The sequence below is a fragment of the Microplitis demolitor genome, chromosome 4 (genome assembly GCF_026212275.2).
Source record: "Microplitis demolitor isolate Queensland-Clemson2020A chromosome 4, iyMicDemo2.1a, whole genome shotgun sequence".
In the NCBI taxonomy this organism is placed as follows: Eukaryota; Metazoa; Arthropoda; class Insecta; order Hymenoptera; family Braconidae; genus Microplitis; species Microplitis demolitor.
This window is the reverse complement of record NC_068548.1, coordinates 23,992,280-24,013,324: the sequence shown is the minus strand read 5'-3', so window position 1 is coordinate 24,013,324 and position 21,045 is coordinate 23,992,280. Positions and strand designations below refer to the sequence as shown.

The 21,045-nt window shown below is 32.2% G+C and overlaps 7 protein-coding genes across 9 annotated transcripts; 3 read left to right on the top strand and 4 right to left on the bottom strand.

The window, feature by feature from the left end:
* Window positions 1–2,096: 2,096 nt before the first annotated feature.
* LOC103578806 (centrosomal protein of 164 kDa) lies at window positions 2,097–8,123 on the top strand. Of its 3 annotated transcripts, none has more exons than XM_053738148.1 (10): window positions 2,097–2,331; window positions 3,143–3,391; window positions 3,588–4,277; window positions 4,523–5,682; window positions 5,750–6,075; window positions 6,300–6,613; window positions 6,746–6,918; window positions 7,000–7,213; window positions 7,286–7,480; window positions 7,542–8,123. In XM_053738148.1, the coding sequence occupies exons 1-10, from the start codon at window positions 2,253–2,255 to the stop codon at window positions 7,778–7,780; spliced, it is 3,639 nt and encodes a 1,212-aa protein (XP_053594123.1). In that variant the 5' UTR covers window positions 2,097–2,252; the 3' UTR covers window positions 7,781–8,123. The 3 variants fall into 3 exon arrangements, with proteins under 3 accessions (XP_053594123.1, XP_053594122.1, XP_053594121.1); XM_053738147.1 differs by having other exon boundaries at window positions 6,300–6,673; window positions 7,545–8,123; XM_053738146.1 differs by having other exon boundaries at window positions 6,300–6,673.
* Window positions 8,124–9,116: 993 nt separating this feature from the next.
* On the top strand, window positions 9,117–10,444 carry LOC128667553 (uncharacterized). Its single transcript, XM_053737966.1, has 4 exons — window positions 9,117–9,205; window positions 9,776–9,882; window positions 9,962–10,239; window positions 10,307–10,444. Exons 1-4 carry the CDS (start codon window positions 9,117–9,119, stop codon window positions 10,442–10,444), a joined length of 612 nt encoding a protein of 203 aa, XP_053593941.1.
* A 754-nt stretch (window positions 10,445–11,198) lies between these two features.
* Window positions 11,199–12,864, top strand: LOC103578805 (H2.0-like homeobox protein). Its single transcript, XM_053738449.1, has 3 exons — window positions 11,199–11,542; window positions 12,400–12,587; window positions 12,661–12,864. Exons 1-3 carry the CDS (start codon window positions 11,257–11,259, stop codon window positions 12,862–12,864), a joined length of 678 nt encoding a protein of 225 aa, XP_053594424.1. The 5' UTR covers window positions 11,199–11,256.
* Window positions 12,865–12,982: 118 nt separating this feature from the next.
* Window positions 12,983–14,429, bottom strand: LOC106694134 (odorant receptor 49b-like). The gene is made up of 6 exons (XM_053738184.1): window positions 14,172–14,429; window positions 13,701–14,110; window positions 13,532–13,631; window positions 13,340–13,441; window positions 13,123–13,281; window positions 12,983–13,039 (listed from the first exon to the last, which is right to left on the bottom strand). The coding sequence occupies exons 1-6, from the start codon at window positions 14,421–14,423 to the stop codon at window positions 12,983–12,985; spliced, it is 1,080 nt and encodes a 359-aa protein (XP_053594159.1). The 5' UTR covers window positions 14,424–14,429.
* A 392-nt stretch (window positions 14,430–14,821) lies between these two features.
* LOC103578803 (uncharacterized) lies at window positions 14,822–16,592 on the bottom strand. Its single transcript, XM_014444394.1, has 6 exons — window positions 16,263–16,592; window positions 15,798–16,204; window positions 15,620–15,719; window positions 15,458–15,559; window positions 14,971–15,129; window positions 14,822–14,878 (listed from the first exon to the last, which is right to left on the bottom strand). Exons 1-6 carry the CDS (start codon window positions 16,590–16,592, stop codon window positions 14,822–14,824), a joined length of 1,155 nt encoding a protein of 384 aa, XP_014299880.1.
* A 540-nt stretch (window positions 16,593–17,132) lies between these two features.
* Window positions 17,133–18,812, bottom strand: LOC103578802 (uncharacterized). Its single transcript, XM_008559988.2, has 6 exons — window positions 18,501–18,812; window positions 18,025–18,431; window positions 17,850–17,949; window positions 17,681–17,782; window positions 17,248–17,406; window positions 17,133–17,189 (listed from the first exon to the last, which is right to left on the bottom strand). The coding sequence occupies exons 1-6, from the start codon at window positions 18,810–18,812 to the stop codon at window positions 17,133–17,135; spliced, it is 1,137 nt and encodes a 378-aa protein (XP_008558210.2).
* Window positions 18,813–20,019: 1,207 nt separating this feature from the next.
* On the bottom strand, window positions 20,020–21,001 carry LOC103578801 (uncharacterized). The gene is made up of 4 exons (XM_008559987.3): window positions 20,918–21,001; window positions 20,419–20,825; window positions 20,233–20,347; window positions 20,020–20,169 (listed from the first exon to the last, which is right to left on the bottom strand). Exons 1-4 carry the CDS (start codon window positions 20,999–21,001, stop codon window positions 20,020–20,022), a joined length of 756 nt encoding a protein of 251 aa, XP_008558209.3.
* Window positions 21,002–21,045: the final 44 nt, after the last annotated feature.

The following is a 21,045-nucleotide window of genomic DNA, read 5'->3' as shown; positions in this document are numbered from 1 at the left end:
ACCGAATCCGAAAATTTCTTAAACTTTTTAATTATTCAAATTAATGTAATGACATCAGGCATTAAGCTGGACATTTTATTATTTAAGCAATCTTAAAAGAATAAATTTTCGAAATAATATTATTTCAACTAGCGGATATCGCGGGATTCAAGTCTCCGAAGACAAATTGCTCCGCATTTTAACTTTTATTCGTAAATAAATTAAATTAAAATTTCAATTTCGCAGAAATTTTCTAAATAATTAAATTTAGTATACGAAAAATTAAAAAATGATAATTATTTTTTTTGTTTATATGAAAATAAACTCATAAAATAACAAAAATAGTATAAAATTCCAATAATTAAAAAAAAACAATTAAAAAAATAAGCTTATCTTTGAGTTACACTGTAACAAATTTGCGGAATGAATTCATTAAGAAGTGAAGTTTTTTTTAAATATTCAAACTCCGAATCAGAGTGAATGCGGATTTAAATGAACTCCGTAATCACTCCTGATTTTTTACAGTGTATATATTTTAAGAAAAATATGAATATATTTTATTAACTAATTTTTTAATTTAATTTAAGCTTTGGTTCCTATAAGTAACAAATTGATAATTTTTTTCTATTTATATTTTATAAATAAATTTAAAAATAATACGAACGTTCAGGAAGAAACTCATCAGCTCTTTTTTTAATTGATATATCTCTTTAATTTAAATTGAACAGAAATTCGGAGCTCTTTGAACAAAGTTTTGAATTTCCGTGTATTCTTGGTCTTTTAAATTACGGGAATGGAACATGAAAAATAAAAATCTGTTTGTTGGCCGTAAAAATAAAATAAGTTTATAAAATAAATAATTACAACAATAAGAAAAGTCGAGCATAATTATGCGAAAAAAATGTCAAGAATAATTTAAAAATAAAAATAGAATAAATTTGATTATGAAGAAAAGGCTTTTTCATTAAAATTTTCATCATTTGTGTATAACTAAATCATTATTATAATGAAAAAAATAAGAATGAGCTTTTACATCAAGTGTGTACATACGTCTATATATATATATATATATTTTAGAGTGAATGTTTATGCCTATTGAATGATTATAATAAAACTATGGTGCAGCAATTATAATAAACGAAGGAATGCGCCATTACTCCGGCTAGTGAAATATTTTCTAGCAATAATTTTTTTGTCCTGAATTAACAGTGTTGAGCGACAACTCATATATTAGTATAGATATATATACACATTAAAGTAAAGTAAAAAATAAAAAATAAAATAATACATATATATATATTTGATGCTTAGTCGTGAATCAGTTAACGAGGAATATAATTTAGCAGAAGGGAAAAAATAAAGAATAAAGGACTGCGTCAAAGCTCGCAAGTTATTCTCACGTCAACTTTAGAGGGTTTATGTTCACAGTGAAGGATATCATTATCATTTAATTTTCATGTTCACGCTGTTGCCTTGAATTTCAAGTCGTTAACCTACGAATATAACACGACATAACGAAGCTCTTCTATTTCTCCAAGTTAAATTTAAATAATAATATCACTATCGGAGACATCATTATTATTTGAGGACATATACAAAAATATTATTATTTCCCTCCTCTCCTTTGGTCCCCGCGACCCTCGATCACTATACGCCATATACTTATACATAAATATACTTTCTCACGCAAATTACCAAAAATCCGCTAATAGTTTTTTCGACTAAAATATTTTTAATTATTCCCTCGCTAAAATCCATGTAAATAATTTTCTTATTTTTTCATTAGTGTCAAAAAAAAAAAAAAAAAAAAAAAAATAACATATACACTTTTGGCTCCATCTGGTCATTGAGCTTCAATGCATCTCGAGCTAAAAAAATTTTATTGCCAGTTTTACTCCCGGTCGCTCGTATCAGAAATAATTTGATCGGAAGAAGTAAACGAAAAAATCCCCGTTAGAAATTATCTGCAGCTGTCCCTTCTTGTGTCCGTCGGCAACAACGATTTCCGTATAGTTTTAATTTATAAATTTGCCGCGATAATTCGCGGCGCCGCTTACAGTCTGGCCTCCTTCCCTTAGTTCAAGTTGAATTCAACATTGACCGTCGCACGGTTTAGCTCGCGCATAGTGAAAACATATATAATATCAGTAATATGATAGCTTTATATAAATTTTCAGTTCTTCCTCTATTAAGTCCGCGAGTAAACGAAAATTTACTTAATTTAAAAATGAAAATACGTATTTAAAATATTAAATAATCAAGACGAATTAATCATGAGTATTTCTCAAGACAGTGCAGCGACGATTGTCTGTCGCGAAGTCTTTGACGAGGCTTCGCATCCTTCTAATGAAGGTGAGCTTTTTTATTCTTTAAAATTTTCTTTCATAAATGAAATTGAATTTATAAAAAACATAATTTCATAATACAGAAATTTATTTTAAAATGTCAAATGATGGCTTAAACAAAATGACAGACTAAACGACTTGTACATTTTGTTTATTAATTTAAAATTAAAAAAAATAGTCAACTTATTATAAATTATTTATTAATTTTAATATTTTATATGTTAATTTGTTTGTTTATTTACATAACGATATCTACGCAACGGCTCGACCTTACGTGCCCGTACGAAAATCAATAAGTTCATACTGCAGGCAAAACATAGTCGCTGTGACCCTTGATTTCACCCGATATAATTGTTTATTATTTTTATATCAAGCAAATATTATTAAAAAATTTTACGCGAGACTAATAAATTTATCTGAAAAAAAAAAAAAAAAAAAAAAAAAAAAAAAAATGAATACATAAATAAAACTAAAAATGTAAAAAATATTTAAAGAAAGGAGTAATGTAAAGTAGATATTTTATCCTCAGACAGCTGGCTCGCCTGGCAATCGCACACCCCCATGCCTCTGAGCGCACCTGTCAAAGTAGCCTTGATAGAATTTTTAATCATCGCTATTCAACTGCCACAAAATATTAAACCAAACATTCTTTCAAATAATAAATCTTCATTTTTATTCACACCAAGATCTTTCATCCATTTCATACATATTCAAGATAAAAATACTCTCTAGGTTTTTTTATCCGTCAATCACTTGGTCCCAGTTTAGCCGAGCTCGAAGGAAGCCGAGTTTTAATTGAGATTGATGATTTGTTGCAGAGATTATCGATTATGCTAAATGTATTGGCATCAATCCAGTTACGGAACCACACCTCCTTGATCTTGCGCGTGAAGGTCTGATGGCAGCTCTGCCAGAAGGATGGTCCCCTTGCTTCCACGAAAGCTACCAGAGCTGGTACTACTACGAGGCCTCAACGGGATTTACCTCGTGGGAGCATCCACTGGATGAAAAGTACAAAGAATTGGTCAAAAAAGCAAGAGTATCCCAAAGTCGACAACAAAGTCTTGGTATTGCCAATATCTTATCTTAATTATTTTAAATCACGTACAGTAGCGATAGCACGATTAAATATTTATCACCACGCGATTATCGTCAGTAATCTGTTTTATGAATTTAGTATTCGATTGTATGCACGTAGCACGTTTAATCATATTTACTGATATTTACTGATATCAATTGATATCAACGACTGGTCGTCCACAGACGATGACTCCAAAACAACGGCTAAGGATCTTGAATCCCATGAGGAAGCAACCATCCCCAAAGAACCTCCACCGTCAAAAGTGCCCGTTCTGCAGACCAAAATACCCACTAAATTGGCACCGCTTAAGAAATCCGCGAGCGATATTTCACGGCGCAAAGATCAAAGAAGATCTACCAGTGAGGCCAGATTGCCCATTAACTCGATGATCGACCGCTCGTCGAGGGACTACACGAACCTTCAATTCCAGGATCCCAAGTTCTATCAAAGTCCTAAAATACTCAGTCCCGAGAGGGAGATAAACCTCAGGGAAATAGTAAAACGTTCTGAGTCGATGAGTCCGAGGTACGAAAAGGACTGGGAACAGTTGTCAAGTAAGTTTAGTTCCGAAGAGAATGTTATTGATATTGACAAACTGAGCATTAGTTCGTTGACCAAGTCAGAGGGGAGGCCAATCGTCGAGAGATTTGACAAGGAGAAACATCCAAGCCAGCTGATGAACAGGCAGAAGGAGTTGACTTTAACTGGTGGCGGATCCATGTTCTTGAAGAGCAATCGAAGTCGCGATAATACTCCTTGTCATGATGGCGGTAGGTTTGAGGATTTTCAGATTCATGGGGTCAATCCCAATAATAACAGCTACTGCCTTGAGAGACCCAAGTCCATTCTTCGGGAGAAGCCTTCTGAAGATGGTGAGTTACTACTCAGATCTACTTGACTCGTGCCCTCGATTCAAAACAATAGCACTCGGTCTTTTTTTTTTAAAAGCATTGTAATATGTATTTTTAACGTACTTTTTACAATAGCATGCTATTGCTAGATTATATTAGCTACTTGTTTTTAAAAACTTATATTTATATGATGGAAAATTCGATTACAATAATATTTAAAATATCATTCTAAAATTATTATTGTTAACTCATAAAAAAAATTTCAGACGATCGGCCTACTGAAGAGGAACGAAAAAGTGTACGCTTTGATCTCGAAAAAGATAATTTGGAAGATATTAAATTCACTTACTCGGGTTCTGAAGACGAGGACTGGGACTCGGAAGTTTCTGAACCAAAGTCTGAGCACAATGAATCTAAAGATGATGCAGCTAATGGAGGAGATGATGATAAACTGAGTGTCAAGGGCGAAGGCAGTTCATTCGATAAATTGTTATTGAGTCCTGGAAGTTCAAAAATTGTTGGCAATCGGTTTCTTGTTCAAGAAGTATCAGAATCAGAACACTTGAGCCAGTTGAATAAAGAAGATTCCAAAGATGATATGGATTATTTGCCAACGAATAAATTTATCAACATTAAGAACATTGATTTGTTTTCCAAGAGCGACACTGAGAGCACGCCAAGAACCAGTGGGAAAGATGATTCCAAGTCTGGGGAGCAGACTGCTGATAGGGAACTGGTGCAAGCTAGTCATCTGATTAAACTCAAATCAGATCTTGAGGTTGTTGATCAAGAGCGCAATAAAAAACGAAGGAATCTTGATGAGGATATTAAAAGCGCTATTACTAGGCAGCATGAGCGGGAAATTGTTGGTTTGAAGAGAGAGCTAGAAGAGAGGGTGGAGAGAACGAGGAAGGAAATGGAGGCTAGTTTTAATGAGGAGCGACTGGAGATGGAAAAAGTAATGCAGGTAAAATTAGAGGAACTGCGAAACCAGTTGTTGCAGAAAGAGCAAGAGGAGATTAATAATTTGGTGGCTGAGATGGACGAGGCGAGAAGGAAGAATTTGGAAAAGGTGAGAAATGAATTGGAAACTTGCTATGAAAAAGAAAGGCAGGAAATTTTTGCTAAATTGAAGAATGAGTTGGATGAAAAGAAACAGGAGATGCTGGAACTGAGAAACCATGAGATTGAGAAAATGGAGAATGAGTACGATAAGACACTGGATGAAAAAAAAGCCCTTAAAATAGCTGAGCATGATTTGGCTCAAAAACAGAATCAAAAGATTGAAGAAATGAAAAAAGAACTTGACAAGGAGTTTGATGATTTAAGGAAGAAGTTGAGGGCTGAGCAGAGAGAAAAGATGACTAAGATCACTGAAGAACATGAAAAGTGTTTGGCTGAAATTTCACGTGATTATCGTGTTGAAGTATGTATCTGCTCATTAATTTGTAATAAATTCAGTAAAAATAGATAGTTATGGGTTTTTGTTGCAGGAAAATATGGCCAGGAAAGTTTTCAAACAAAAATTGGATGAAATTCGCTCAGACTTTTCACGAGAAATCGAAAAAGAGGCAAAAAAAATATCAGAACGTGCTACGCGACAGGATTCCATTGATTATGACAAAATTCGCTGCGAAAAACGACTTCTCGAAGATAAATACAAAACTCTGAAAGACAAATACTTGAAACTAAAAAACGACGTGCGTCTGGCCGTGGAAAAAAGAAGCAAACGCAAAGAGGGTAACACGACGGCCTCCGAAACTGAGAAATCTGCTTCCACGAGAACCAGGACCGAGAGAACAGAGTCCCTGACCCAAAAGTGAGTTTATTTATTTTATTGTTCATCATAATTTATAAGCATCACCATTAAATACGTATCCTAACGGCAATCTTTTTCTTTTTTTTTTTTTTTTTTTTTCTTATTATTATTATTATTATTATTACTAATGTTTAATTTAATTTATCGAGCCGTCGAGGTACAAGTTTCACCTTCATGTAATTCGCCTTAATATTTGGCTATAGGCCTTAAATTCGTATTACTAGAACATCATCGAAAAATGTAAGCTCGAGTTCAAAACCAGAGGTCCACAATCAGAACATCGCCGACAACTCCGAGAGCCAGCAGTCCTTAGGGTTTCAAAGGTTCAGCCGCGCCGACTCCCGAGACTCGCGGAGCGGAAAATTTGAGTCTGACGACACCACGACGGCCAGTGAAACCATGAACTCGAATATTTTACAGAAGAAAAAGAGCCACAGCAAGAAGTCGCCTGGTTCAAAAATCACTCATAATAATAACAATATTGCGGATAATCCGGTGGAAAATATTCGAAAGCAGTTGGAGAAATTGGAAGACCTAGGTGATCAATTACCTACTAATGAAAATGCTTATACGTTGAGATACCCTTTTCAAGATAAAGGTATAGTCCACGTGTGAATTTAATTCCCTGGAATTAAATAATAATAATATTTTTATAAATGAATATTTACAGTGCCAGTGAATGCCTCATCAGAGTTAGAGTTTTTTAGACATCGAATCCATGTGGAACGAGACTCTGTAAAACGAGCACGCGAAACTTTGAGAGCACAGAAAAACATATTCCAGGGCGTACAGAAAGCCTGGAAAGAACGAAGTGCTCGAGCTACTTTGGAGCAACTTGTTCAAGTAAATTTTTTTTTAATCTTGTTTGTAGTTTTTCTCTTGCTCTTAGTTTTTGTTTTCTCTAGCTAATTTAAGTGTTTGTAGGAGGAACGAGAGCTTTCAGATATGGAGGTCAGTCTACACCGTACCAAGAGCTTGCTCGGTGAAAAGGTTATTCATCTGAAGCATCTCGAGCAGTCATTAGAGCGGGTCGCGAATGCCAAGAAAAATGAAAATGATATCAGTCCAATTAAAAGTGATGAATTGACTTTGAGTGATATTTCTAGTGCCAGTAGCGGGTTTTCTTCAACTGATTTGGGTACGCTAATTATTATAAATCTCATCAATTGCTTCCAGGTCAACAAACACATATAAATATATATTATTTTAGATAAACCAGATTACTATCAAGAGTCGACAGAAATAATAGCGAGTTTAGAAAATTTGAATTCCGAAATACGTGAAATTTGGAACGTATTAAACAAACGTCGCGGTAATAATGTACCGCCTCCACCAAATTTAGATGGCCCCGACACCAGATGGTTTCCATTTCAACATTTGACCACCCAGTCAAATAATATTCAAGGTATCATAACTTGATATTTATAAAAAATGAACTTATTTTTATCTAAAATAAAATTTAAAAGCAGGTTTTGGAACTCCGAACATTCAATCAAATATTTTGTCACAACTGACGGCCCATCCGCCGACGACAACGCAAAATATAATTGCTCAATATGGACCAAACAGTGGATTCACAACGAGTGTTGGAACCGTGGAACGCGGCTCGAATTTGATCGAGCGAACGCGAAATATGCGCGATTGGTTGAGACAAGCGCGAGTTGAGACCACGGATTTGATCAGCACTGGACAAGCAACTCTATGAGTTTAAATTTTTTAACGAATCAAATATTGATATTGATATTGACACTGATACTAATACTGACATAGTAGAGACAAGAATTGATTATTATTATAAATTAATAACTCTTAATAATTAATCAATTTATATATTTTAGATAACTTTTTCTTTGTCCTTGTAAATTTATTTCGCTGTAAATAGTTGACTGATTAACGATTGATATTGTACAGGAAGGAGAAAGTAATTTTTATGACAAATTATAGTTGATCATTTGTTTTATCATTTTACATATATATATATTATATATATATTACATTTTTTATTCATCAATGCCAAAGTAAATATGCAGTACTATGCATCAAATGTATACGGGATCTTAATAAGGTTATTAATTATATATATATATATATATATCTACTCATTGACATAATTTCCTTAGAATTTTTGAATCTTTGAAATTATAAAATTAATTAATGTGATAAAGAATCTACCAGATATGTAGGATTATTTAAAATACGATCAAAAAACACCTTAAACTAATGAATAATTGTTAATTAAATTATAATCCCACGACAAAAATTAAAAAGTACCTCGTTATTGTGCTTCCTTATTGTATTTTTCATTTGTGATATCTTTCACTCACCTGAAAAAAATAATCTTTTCAAATATATTAAATATATAATTCCATAGTACTTAAATAGTTATTTATTTACATTTACAAAAAAATCAAAACTCTTCAGGAAAAACTTTGCAGTCTTCGTGTTGTCGTTCACAAGTTTCGGAGTTTTCTTCAAATACTTGTTGAGTCGGCAGCCAGGAAATGAATTCTGACCGACGGGAACTACTTTTCTTGTCGCTCTTCAAAGAGTTTTGGGCCTTCAAAATAAACGGCGATATTTTGCACATCAAAAGTTTTACGCATGACAAATCCATGCCGTCTAGTTGGTCAATCAGTTGACGCGGCAGTTCGGGATTTTGGGCTTGTTGTAGTAAATATTTAATCTGTAATATATTTCACTCATAAACAGAACTATTTATCGACAGAATAACTTTTTTCAGTCATTACTCGTTGGCTTTTTTGAAAAGTTTGAGCTTCAGATTCAAAACCAAAATCAATGACAAGTATCAATTTTCTAATGAATATAACATCCTTAATAAATAAATTACCTTGTCATCTCTAGATTCAACAATATATTTGAAAGGATCAAATTCAATTTCATCATCTGATTCATCTCTCGATGATTTCATTTCAAAAAATGATGCGATCTAATTAAAAAAAAAAAAAAAAACAAAATTTTTTTTCGGTCATTATTTATAAAAATTTATAACAATAAGCATATTTACCACTTGTGCAAGAAATATGGCAGAGTTGACAGTTATCGCGGCTATTTTGGGTGAGTCTAAACCAAGAAGTCGAAAGAACGCAGACGCCAAGTTTCCAGAGTTAAAGTTCTGATTTCCTCCATCACTTTGAGTGCTCTCATCACCCTTTTTGCGATCGCTCTGTTGTTTTAAACTCTTGGATACTAACTCCGCGACTTCTTTAACCGTTTCCAAGTAACCCCTCATGCTCGCAAGTCCATTTTTCAATTTATCAAAAAAACCTGCTCAAATTATATTAATAACTCAAATCAAAAGCTGATAGTTATTTGTGGTATATACAATTATTATTACCTTCTTCGCCGCTTGTAAGTGAAACCAAACTGACCAAAATGAATATTTTAAAGAGCACAGACATTTCGTGTGATGTCTCAAACTGTTATGAACAATCTGTCCACATAACGGTGTCATAATTAATAAACTTATTTCCAGCAAGTATTTAAATCAAAAGATGTCACGCGCTTCGCATTGTTGCTCAACCAGAAATACGGAGACCTAGACTAAAACTAAGACTCGCTCAGCAAATTCAGTATTCGCACTTTAAGTCTCATTGAATAATTCGTCGTCAGCCAACACAGTCATGATTTTATTATCAAAAAATAATTATATATATTTAATATATATTTTCACTTTGATAAGTTTTTTACCTTCTGGGTATTTGGAGCTGTATCCTCAAGAAGTGCAAAGTCTCAGTGAACTTCCGATGGAACAATTACTGAAGATAAAGAACAATTTTATTGAAACTGGTTCGTAATTTTTTTGATTTAATTATTTTAGGTACTTATTGTTGTTAAATAAATTTAGGAAGCGATGCCGTAGAAGAAGAAGAAGATGATGAAGAAGTAGAAGAAGAAGAAGAAGGAGAAGGTCTACAAGGAAGAACTTTACCAATAAAATTGCCCCTAAAAAAAATTGGCAACAAATCATTACGTAGACATGGTGACTGGTGGGAGGAAAAAGGAGAAGACACTAAAATTTCAAAAATATTTCAATTTACACTGACAACTCTATCATTTCTTGCTTTCGGCGGTTACCTTCTCACCCTCGTCATCACTTCTCTGAAAAAAAATCAAGCTTCTCAAGGAAATGTCATCGTTTTATCAGTAAATATTTTTATACAATTGAATTTATTTATTTTTAATAAGATAATAATTTTTTATAATTTTTCAGAACTTGCAAAAATATACGAGACCAAAACGTCATATATTTACAATAGACCCAGCAGAAAATGAATATGATACCGACAGACTCTACCGTGGGATGATAATGCTTTCTCGCGAGTACGCTTCCTACAATAAATGGAAATAAAATTGGTTATTATTTATTGGCTGATGCTGTCAATATCAGCTGGCAATTGAAATTTTCTTTATCATTAACTGTAAGCGTTTTGAAATCAAATAAAATCAAATAAGACCCGTATGTAATAATTATCTGTGTGCGTATGTGTGTGAGAATAGATAAACTACGATGAATAAGTACACAAACTACGGAGAATATTCTCGAGATGTAGGTGGTATAAAGCACCGTATACGCTTTCTCAAATAAACATTTAAGTGTCTGTATACATCGCCGGTGGATCTGAAGATAACCATATGGCGTCCAAGGATTAATTTTATAATAATTTACTCACTTTATTTTATAAAAATTCATTTAATTATATATTTGTTAATAATTTATTTAATAAATTGTTTATTCTCCATTAATCTAAAGCATTTATTATATTTTATTTATGAATAAAATTTATCGAGATATATTATATATATGATTGGGTATGAGGATTAAGTAAACAAATAGAGGCAGCAGTATAATCTACTTAAGATTGTTTAATGTATATAACCAATATTTATTTTCTCAGCTTCCGGATGATCATCATCTTGGTGCCCACGAAATTTTATTTTAAAATAAGCCACGCCTCCGTTTAGTTTTAGTGGCAAATCACCGGGATCTCACTACACTGTCTGCTACTAAATGATGATTTTTGTTTAACGTAAACTTAAACTCGAATTTCTTCGGTCCATCAGATTAATTTATTCCTCCATTTGGTAAATACTTAATTCTTTACCATCGGATTACAATGTTAATTTATTTAATTGAAAATTAAATTTACAAGTGAAAATAAAATGGAGTACAGTACTCACATTGCGGACTCACCGAAACTCAAGTTTGGGGTGGACAGAATTTTATCCAAGGATTTTTGTAACAAACCTTTGCCAAAAGTTACTATTAAGTTGTTCGGTTATTCGGGTCATGAGTGTCCGTGCATTGGTGGCTGTGGCAAGTGTATGACAATTTGTAATTTTACGCGCTCAGAAACGTCACCGGTGATTTGTACTCCCAATTATACTAGTGTAATTGAAAAATATCAAAATATTTGCCGGCCGTCTCCTCTCAGGCCAATTCCACGAGGTAATTACCCTATTATTTTTTTATAATTCTGCGCTTTATTTTTTTTTAATCACCTGCAAAATTATTTTTAAATAATAGTTATAATATTTTGTAGCAATAAAAAAAATTGTAATCTATTTTTTTTAAATTATATCAGAATAAAACATTCAAATTTCAAAAGTAGGAAAAAAAAATCGCATTGAATTTAAAATCAACACAAGTTTTTTCATAAGTAAATAGTGAATTACAATTAAGCTATTAAAAAGAATAATAATGTCAAGTGTAATGTTACATCATGAATCGGAGCATATGGACAGCAGTCTTGTTTCCCTGAATATCTATAACAAATAGAGACCATAATATTTAGACTTTAGTGTATTCTCGCGTTTCCTGTCTATGTTTAAACAATATCCTAAGTGCCTCGCATGACTTACCCCGCTGTGTAAACAGTCTTTTATACCTTAGCCGATGATTTGTCAAAAAAATCCATTCAAGCTACAATTAAATAATTATAAAAAAAATATCTAATGCCAGTGAAAATAAATAAATTTTTATACAACCGCAAGACGTAAACAAGTGATAATAAATTTAAATAATTTATACAATTAGTAAAATACGTCTGCGGGTAATAAAACATGGGGAGCATGTTTAGATCACGACACATGTTGTATACTTTGAGATTGTAAATCACATCCAAGTACAGACGTACTCGACGAAATCTTCACGGCATGTAGTGCATACTTTGTTTTACTTTTATGTCTTGAGAAATCGCGACCAGAAATTGCGAAATTGTTTCATTTTAAAAAATTTGAATTATTTGAGATATTTTTTTGTTTACATAGATAAGGATTAGTTGAGTGTATTTTTATTTGTTTTAGTGCCAATTTCATCTACAACGACGACAACTAACAGTGAAAGTGGTACACGTAGAAAAAGATCGTGGTCGAGAGCTGTTTTCAGTGCGCTGCAACGAAAAGGTCTAGAGAAAAGATTTTCCTTACAGAAATATATTACTAAACCTGATAGACGGCAATTAGCGGCTACTTTAGGACTTACTGATGCCCAAGTAAGTTTTCTGTTGGGAAAAAAACTTGAAATTATCAAACTTTTGATTTTTCATATGAAAATTTGTTTTTCAGGTTAAAGTATGGTTTCAAAATCGAAGAATGAAATGGCGACATACTAAAGAAAGTGAAAATATAATACCAGGTGGATCGGATTTAGTACAAAAAAATTTATCGTCAAAATTAAAAAATCAGGATTCAGAAAATTTATCTAAAAATAGTCAGACTGAAAAATCAGAAATAAATGAAGAAGAGGAAGAAATTCAAGTTGATATATGAAGTTTATTTTATAAATAAAATATTTAATCTAGTTATAAATAAATATATATTCCTTATTGATAATAAATAAAATAATTTTTTTAAGACATTTGAATATTTTCTCACGTTCAATATATAGTTATTCTCCCAACACTGCACGGAGGGTCATGAAGTATGAAAGAGTAGTTGATAAAAACTGCAAAATAAAAAATTATCATTTTCTAAATATTGAAAAAAAAAAAAAAAAAAAAAAAAAAAGAATTTGTATTTAAATCTTACGGTGGCATAAAATTGAAGAGTAAGAGCAGGAAGAATCCCGACAATTGATATGACGAGAGGCTTTTGAGCTCGACGGATGATAATTGCCGTCGACTGTTGCAATTTTTTCGAATTTCCAATCCACGAAGACTCATAGACGGACCAGGCGACTTTCTCACTCTTGAAAAAGTATTTAGATCATTACAATTAATTAGAAAAATTTTTTTTGGTTACTGACCATCTCACGCAGATCGTCAGCCGGCCAAGCACTTATGTACAGTCTCATACATCCGCCAAATACCATTAAAATAAACTGTGATAATACTGGAAGAGGTTGACGCTATTTCGAGAAACAAAAATTAAAAATTCCTAAAAATGATCATTTTAATAAAATTTTTATTATTTATAATTATTTGGTCATTATACTTGCATAAATAAGCGGGATCGCCCCAAAAATTACAGCCATAGCCATGGTCGCGTTACTTTTCAAAATGATAAATTTTACAGAATGGCAAAGTTGTCTTACAAATCTGTAAATTTTTCTACATAACTCGGGATTTCTGACAAAAATTAATTTCTTGACCATCAAAGTTTCTTACCGTATGCAATTTTGGTGCTCGTATATGCAAATTTTGAGCTCTTCATTATTTGTTACATCTTGCAATTTGTTTGAGAGTAATTCTAATTTCGTTGAAGAGTAACTCAGTAGCAGGGCGACCATAAAATCAACGGTAATGCCCATTCCCGTTTGCAAAATAGCCAAAATTTGCTGAATATATATAATATAGTGTCGTGTTGTGAAAGGTTTTATTCCAAAAGGGTACCAAGTGTCTGCTGGTAGTATTTGCTTCATAAAAAGTGGCCCACATGAAAAGGCTATGGCTGTTTGAAAATACGAAAGCCCCACAAAAGTACAAAATGGAAAGTAACGGCTCACATATTTACGAAATACAACTTTTTCATTTTCTTTTATTGTTTTTATATAGTCAGCTATTTCTTTTAACAAAACCTATGATGAAAAATTACGTTATTTAAAAAAAAAAAAAAATATCACTTAAAGTATAACTTACAAATAATTGACGGCGCTGAATTCTACAAAGTAGTAAATTGAAAAAAACATCTCCCAGTGCAGTTAATTCGGACAAGGATTTCATCATCAAAATAATTTCACGTCTATTATAATAAGCGCCTAGAAAAAGTGGGACCAGAAGTCCAATGACATTGAGGAAAAAAATAGTCCACAGAAATTCTTTGGCCAGCTTTGAAAATTTATTTGAATTAGGGTCTGGTGGCCAAGTTGAGGTCAATTTTCCGAATATCATCAAGATGCGAATCACTGTTGCAGGTTCAATGTACATTTTTATTTTTATTTATAAAAATACGCCAATAATAAACTCAACTAGCTTACAATACGTAACAAAGCTTTGTTCTTCCCTAAACTGTTCACAATATAATACATCAAAGTATCAAAGTTAAATTATAGACGTGTAATTAACTTTTATTAAATTGGATCCCGCAAATCGTACTCGTCTATAGTGAGCTGTAATTAATGTTCGTTAGTCTGGAGAAATTTATTATTTATGCTAATTGATTGACTCATCCGTCGTTATTATAAATGGGCTATCAGTTATCAGAAATATATCAAAGGAATACGTAAGTAGTTTTATAATTGCTGGTCATTATAGAAAAAGACGTTAAGTGGAATATTTTATTGGGGAGTCTATGAATTAACTACAGCGTGCATTGCTGCAAAATATGAAAACGCCGTGGAAAGAAACTGGAAATAGTTTTAATTAGTACTGTTCTGAGAAGTATATAAGTACATTTTTTCTTTTTATAATATAAAGGTAATTTAGGTAGAAAAATTACATTTGAGTAGAATTCATTTGATAGAGTCTCCAGAAAGCCCGGCACGTCAATCGTTATTGGCTTCAGTGTTCTGTGGATTACTGTTAGCCAAAGTTTTCTCATTGCTGATGGGTGGTTCCCAGATACGTGGAATATTTCATTTGAAATTGTAGAACTCGACTGTAAGTGATTTTTGTCAATTATCTTTTTTTACGGATAATATAATTTTTTTTATGAGACAAAATAAGGTTTGCTGAATTTTGGTGAAAAAAAAAAAAAAAAACATCAGTTTGTAAATTATAGTGGAACTGAATTTTTTATTAGGGTAACATGAAATTTCAATTAAAGTAATATCAGATGTAGTTGAAATTTTTTTTTTTATCAAAAAATCAGCTAATATAACAGAATATTTTATTTTAGCCAAAAAAAGTAGTGTAGTGAAATTTTTGACTTATTTCTTATAAACACCCATTTTACCTCATTTTTTAAAATATTTATATTTTCTTACAACAGTCAGTAAGTTATCGGCAGCCCAAGTACAAACGTAAATATTTACTGTTGCACTGACTACCAGTATAGCGAATTGTACTTTAACAGTAATCGGTTCATCCTAATTTAGAAAATAAAAATTAATTTTACAATTAAATGATAATCAATAGTTTATTCCTACCGATATAAGAACAATGGCACCAAAAATCATTCCAACTTTAGTCATTGTGACTGTTGTCAGCACAATCAACCGAATCGGCCGAATTACTTGTTTTCCATATCTATAATATTAGGCAAACAAATTTCGTTTCTAAAAATATTTGATTTGACTAAAATAAAAATTAATTAACTAAATTTACTGTAATATATCCTGGTGGGTTTTAATGAAATCTTGAATTTCTTTATAACTCGCAATATTTGCAGTTTCTGAAATAAGAATTTCAAACCTGGCGCTCAGGTACCAGATAAATAATGCAGCCTGACAGTCTAAGGTCATCCCAGCTGCGCACTGATACCCGACAATGCACTGATGCAAGTAGACAATTGTCGCAACAACCGGATGATCTACCGGAAAGGGATACACAGCATCACTGGGAAATTTTTCCGGCAGTACCAGGGGTCCCATTAAAACTGCGCTTGTAGTCAAATAATAGCTGCAAGTCATGTATCCATGGAACTTCCAACATTTGTCGACGTATTTTTCTAAGTAAAATCTTTCATTTTCATTTGAATTTCTCACAAAATTATTCAGAGACGTTCCCAGTTCCTGTTGTTAAAAAAATAATTACCATAATTTCTTTAAATAAAAATAAAAAATTCCAAACCTGTAATTCCTGACGGTAAATCCTGCAGACAATAACTTTAACAACGAAGTTAACAATTCCTGATATCAGAATAAATGATTTCATTACCACAAATGTGTCATCAATAAATTTAATGATAGAAACTATGAGAGGAAATAAAAGTCCTAGAGAAAGAAAAATCGAAAACCAGAAAAATATCTCGAAAAGTATGAAAGTTAATTTAGTCGATGATGTAGATGGAGACCAAATGCACGTAAGATAGACAGTGAGTCTTGTAAAGGAAATAGCCGTTTCTGGTGTTACACTGAACCCTTTAGTTCCAAGTTTTTCTTTGCTGGCTGCTTGTTTCATACTGATAATAAACTGACTAATGAAAGACAAAGTGCGTGGGGGCAAGTTGCTACTTATTATCGATGTACTAGACAGCAAGGCGTCTGGGGTATCTTGCAGTTGCGGAAAATCATGAATTTATAACTAAAGTTATATTTAAGACACAAAAGAAGGGTTGAAAGTTGCAACTGATACCTTCTCATACGCATAGAAAATGTAAGTCATAATTTATGCTTTCAACGCTGCAGGTTACACAGTAATTATTTTAATTGTAGTGTCTGTTGAAGTAACAAAGGAGCAACAACGCAACTTACAGCCGTGGATGGGGTCTTAACTATTTTTAGCTGTACATTCGTAGAAACAATGAACAATAGAAAACTAAAATAGTGCGAGGGTGGCTGGAAAATCGAATTGTTATTTATAAGGTTCCAGAAATAGTGCGAGAAAATATTTTAAATAAAATTTATTTTTGCTAAATCTATGTTTTTCATTAGCAAATACTGGTATAGGAATTTATATAAAATATATATTCTGGAGATAAATTTTAAGAGATGGGCAGATTCAGGAACTGACGACGACTCGTGCTGCTGCGAAGCAGGAAAATGCTGTTGAGAGAAACTGAATAAAAATATTTTTAGTCATAATGTATCTCTATTATTTTTAGAAGGAGTTTTACCTGAGCGTAATATTCATTGGATAAGGTTTCAAGAAGACCAGGGATGTTGATAACAACGGGTTTTTGAGTTCTGTGGATTATAGTTTGCAAGAGATTTCTCAGTTTTGGTCCATGCGTCCATGATATCTCAAAGATTGCATTTGACATCGCGGTGCTTGACTGTCAATAGTTTTTTTTCTTTATTGAGAATATGATATAACATAGAAATCGCGTTACTAACTCCAAAAGGATTTACATTTTTTATGTAATTTTGGCCTTGGAGAGTTCCCAAAACCCAAAAAGGCGTATAAAAATCTAAGCCCTTTTGAAATTAGTTACGCGATATATTTATTATGTATCAAATCAACTAGGAATCGGATATTAACATGTAGCGATGTTAAAAAATTTCTAGTCAATTTGGCATAGAGGTATTAAATAATATTTTTTTGCTCACGACAGTTCTTAAATTATCTGCAGCCCAAGCGCACACATAAATATTTATCGTTGTACTGATTACCAATATTGCAAATTGGATTTTAATTACCACAGGTTCATCCTAATTTCCCAAATATGAATTTTCACTAAAAGCATTATTATACAATCAATCTGTAAAAATTTCTTACTGATATCAAAACTATCCCACCAAAAATCATTCCAATTTTGGTCATTACCACCGTCACAAAAGCTATCAATCGTGTTGGCCGGATCAATTCTTCAGCATATCTGGAAATTTAAACGTTGGAAACAGAGTAAATATTTGAAATTTTTCAGTTTGTTTTTGCGAAAATAAATTTTTACAAAAGGACTTTCTGATGTTTCCTAACATAGGTACGCAATTCATCAATACTCCACACATTTTTTGCTTCTGAAATCAATATTTCGAATCTGACACTCAGATACCACATAAATAAAGCAGCCTGACAATCCAAAGCCATTCCAGCCGAACACTGATATCCAACAATGCACTGATGCAAGTAAACCATAATTGAAATAATTCGATTATCCACCGGAAACGGGTACACTGCATTGGTAGGAAATTTCTGCGGCAAAATTAACGGTCCCAAAATAACAGCAGTTGTAGTCAAATAGTAACTACATGTCATAAATCCATGAAATTTCCAGGTGTTATCAACATATTTTTGCAGAATTACCTTTTCACTCTCATTGGCTTTTTTTATAAACTCATCTAATGCTGATCCAAGTTGCTAATATTTTAAATAACCAATTCTTAAATGAAAAATAAAAATTGGTTAAAAATTAATTAAAGTACAAACCTGTAGTTCTTTATGATAAATTCTCACAATAATGACCTTGATAACATAATTCGAGATTGCTGACATAAGGATGAAAGACTTCATGACAACAAATGTATCGTCTGAGTATTTTATGATCGAGGCAAGTAACGGAACGAATAGAGAAATTGATAAAAATATTGAGAGCCATAATATTATTTCGTAATTAATGCGCACTTTGGTTTTCTCTGTCAATGGGAATGATATACAAGTTAAATATACTGTCACTCTGATAAAATTAACAGCGCCTTGAGGTGTTACTTTGTAACTTTTTGTGTCCGCTGTTAGTTTCATGTCAATAACGAGACTGCACTGGCACCTCGATCAGAAATAAACCAGACAAAGTGGCTCCACGGCTAGGAAAATTTTGCATTAATAATGACCAACGCGGAAGTTGTTTAATAAAGGGTTGAAACATATGATATTTTCCCATACGCTTGCGTTTAATCGAACCTGTAATTTGGGCTTTTAACTCTTGTTAGAAATAGTGGAAGATATTATATTAATTATAAGTCTAGCGACTCTACATGTCTTGCACCTTACAAACGATACTCACACTTGCTAAATATGTATAGACCATTGTTGAAGAGTAGAGATTACAGTTTAATTTATTTTACATTTTGCACTGTATTCGAATTCAAAGAGAAAAATAACAATTTCGAATATGCTACCGAGGGTTGAAAAAAAAACAAAAATATAAATTGTTTTTCTATAATGTCAGTTTCTAAATAATAAAATGAAAAAAAGTTCAGCAGGATTTGAAAAATTTTATATTCATTCAATAAATGTCAGGTGAGTAATTTATAAGACTTGTTGAAAAATTACAAAACTTTGGTTCTTGCTTTTTATTATTTTTACTACTTTTTTATTTTACAAATAAATCTACACTGTAAAAAATTGAAAGTGGATTTGGAGTAATTTCGAATTGTATTTCAATCCGAATTCACTCCGACACTCAAAGTGCAGTGATTTTGGAGTGATCTGGATTTTATTCAAACCCGCATTCACTCTCGTATTCAGAGTTTCAATATTAAAATTAACTCCTCTTCGAAATGAGTTTTACTCCGAGGGAATTAAATATATAAACAGTCATCCAGATTTAATCCGCGTTCACTACTCAAATTTTTTCCAGTGTATGTAATATGATATTAATATGAAAACAATTTTACGAATTTACAATAACTCGGAGTGCTGTAAAACCAGAAACTGCTGCAGAAAGAAACTGAAAAATGAATAATTTTTTTTGTTTTCAAATAGAGAGTAAGTTACAGATTCTATTTTTTTCTTTTTTTTTTTTATCAGTACTCATAAAAATACATACTGATGAATAATATACATTTGAAAGAGTCTCTAGAAGACCTGGAATTTTTATCATAACGGGTTTCTGCGTTCTACGAATAAAAAGAAGACATGATTTCCTCATTTGCTGTGTCCATGTCCAACACATATTATATATTTCATTTGTTATAAGTTTGCTTGACTAAAAAATAATAAATTTATCTTACAATGTATTTGCTTTTGATATTTTTCTATAAAAAATAGTCCTTACAATGTCTAGCAAACAGTCCGCTGGCCAAATAGAAGTGTAAATATTCAACGTTGTACTCATTACCATTATCCCAAACTGAATTTTCCCAGCTATCGGTTCGTCCTATTAATTTTTATTAATTTTATAATTTAAAGGTTATTTTTACAATTGACGGTATACAGTTACAAATATGTATTTAACCGATAGCAGAAAAAATGCACCGCAAATCATGATAAATTTTGTTATCGTGACCGTCGAAAAAACCACTGCATGAATTGGTTCCGTCACCTTTTCAGCATATCTGCACAATTTAAAAAAATACCTTAAATTTACAATAAATAATATTCCTGTTAAAGATAATTTAGTTTTTACACAAGAAGTGATTGGTGTTTTCTGATAATGTAACGCAATTCTTGATAATTTGTGACATTTTTTATTTCTGATCCTAATGATTCAAATCTGGCACACAAGTACCAGAGAAATAGCGCCATTTGACAGTCCAGAAGTATTGCCGCGGAACAATGATAGCCAATAATGGACTGATGCAAGTACACAATACATGAAACGATTTTATTTTCCACAGGAAATGGATATACTGCATCGGTAGGAAATTTTTGTGGCAGCACTAAAGGTCCCAACATTACTAAGGTTGTTGTCGCATAACTCCCGCAGGTTACAAGCAATTGGAACTTCCAGCACTTGTTGACATATTTTTGTAAAATAACTCGTTCACTTTCATTGGCATTTTTCACAAAATCGTTTAAAGTCAATTCGATTTGCTGCAGTGGGCATTTAAGGTGTTAATAATTTATCTATTAGATTAAGACTAAAATATATTTTTGAAAATAGAAAAAACTATTTAGTCACAGACCTCAAATTCTTTGCAGTATATTCTGACAATTATTACTTTGGCCACGAAATTTGTTACTCCACATAAAACAGCCATTGATTTCATTACTATGAGTAAATTGTCAAAGTATTTTATGACTGACAGTAGCA

Bases quoted from the DNA above. Each gene is read 5' to 3' on its own strand.
- LOC103578803 (XM_014444394.1), bottom strand. From the start codon at position 16,592: ATGAAACAAGCAGCCAGCAAAGAAAAACTTGGAACTAAAGGGTTCAGT. The intron at 16,205-16,262 runs GTTTGGAATTTT...TTTTAACAACAG, and splicing joins TTTACCGTCAGGAATTACAG to GAACTGGGAACGTCTCTGAA. The intron at 14,879-14,970 runs GTAATTTTTCTA...AACTATTTCCAG, and splicing joins CAAATGAATTCTACTCAAAT to TTTCTTTCCACGGCGTTTTC.
- LOC106694134 (XM_053738184.1), bottom strand. From the start codon at position 14,423: ATGATATTCGGAAAATTGACCTCAACTTGGCCACCAGACCCTAATTCA. The intron at 14,111-14,171 runs GTAAGTTATACT...TTTTCATCATAG, and splicing joins TTCAGCGCCGTCAATTATTT to GTTTTGTTAAAAGAAATAGC. The intron at 13,282-13,339 runs GTCAGTAACCAA...TACTTTTTCAAG, and splicing joins CTGACGATCTGCGTGAGATG to AGTGAGAAAGTCGCCTGGTC.
- LOC103578802 (XM_008559988.2), bottom strand. From the start codon at position 18,812: ATGAAACTAACAGCGGACACAAAAAGTTACAAAGTAACACCTCAAGGC. The intron at 18,432-18,500 runs GTTTGTACTTTA...TTAAAATATTAG, and splicing joins TTTATCATAAAGAACTACAG to CAACTTGGATCAGCATTAGA. The intron at 17,190-17,247 runs GTAAAACTCCTT...ATTTTTATTCAG, and splicing joins CCAATGAATATTACGCTCAG to TTTCTCTCAACAGCATTTTC.
- LOC103578806 (XM_053738146.1), top strand. From the start codon at position 2,253: ATGAGTATTTCTCAAGACAGTGCAGCGACGATTGTCTGTCGCGAAGTC. The intron at 2,332-3,142 runs GTGAGCTTTTTT...GATTTGTTGCAG, and splicing joins TTCGCATCCTTCTAATGAAG to AGATTATCGATTATGCTAAA. The intron at 5,683-5,749 runs GTATGTATCTGC...TTTTTGTTGCAG, and splicing joins CACGTGATTATCGTGTTGAA to GAAAATATGGCCAGGAAAGT.
- LOC128667553 (XM_053737966.1), top strand. From the start codon at position 9,117: ATGGCAGAGTTGACAGTTATCGCGGCTATTTTGGGTGAGTCTAAACCA. The intron at 9,883-9,961 runs GTTCGTAATTTT...CCGTAGAAGAAG, and splicing joins GAACAATTTTATTGAAACTG to AAGAAGATGATGAAGAAGTA. The intron at 10,240-10,306 runs GTAAATATTTTT...ATAATTTTTCAG, and splicing joins GAAATGTCATCGTTTTATCA to AACTTGCAAAAATATACGAG.
- LOC103578805 (XM_053738449.1), top strand. From the start codon at position 11,257: ATGGAGTACAGTACTCACATTGCGGACTCACCGAAACTCAAGTTTGGG. The intron at 11,543-12,399 runs GTAATTACCCTA...TATTTGTTTTAG, and splicing joins TCTCAGGCCAATTCCACGAG to TGCCAATTTCATCTACAACG. The intron at 12,588-12,660 runs GTAAGTTTTCTG...TTTGTTTTTCAG, and splicing joins TAGGACTTACTGATGCCCAA to GTTAAAGTATGGTTTCAAAA.
- LOC103578801 (XM_008559987.3), bottom strand. From the start codon at position 21,001: ATGAAATCAATGGCTGTTTTATGTGGAGTAACAAATTTCGTGGCCAAA. The intron at 20,826-20,917 runs GTCTGTGACTAA...TGCCCACTGCAG, and splicing joins TATACTGCAAAGAATTTGAG to CAAATCGAATTGACTTTAAA. The intron at 20,170-20,232 runs GTAACTGTATAC...AAAAATTAATAG, and splicing joins TATCGGTTAAATACATATTT to GACGAACCGATAGCTGGGAA.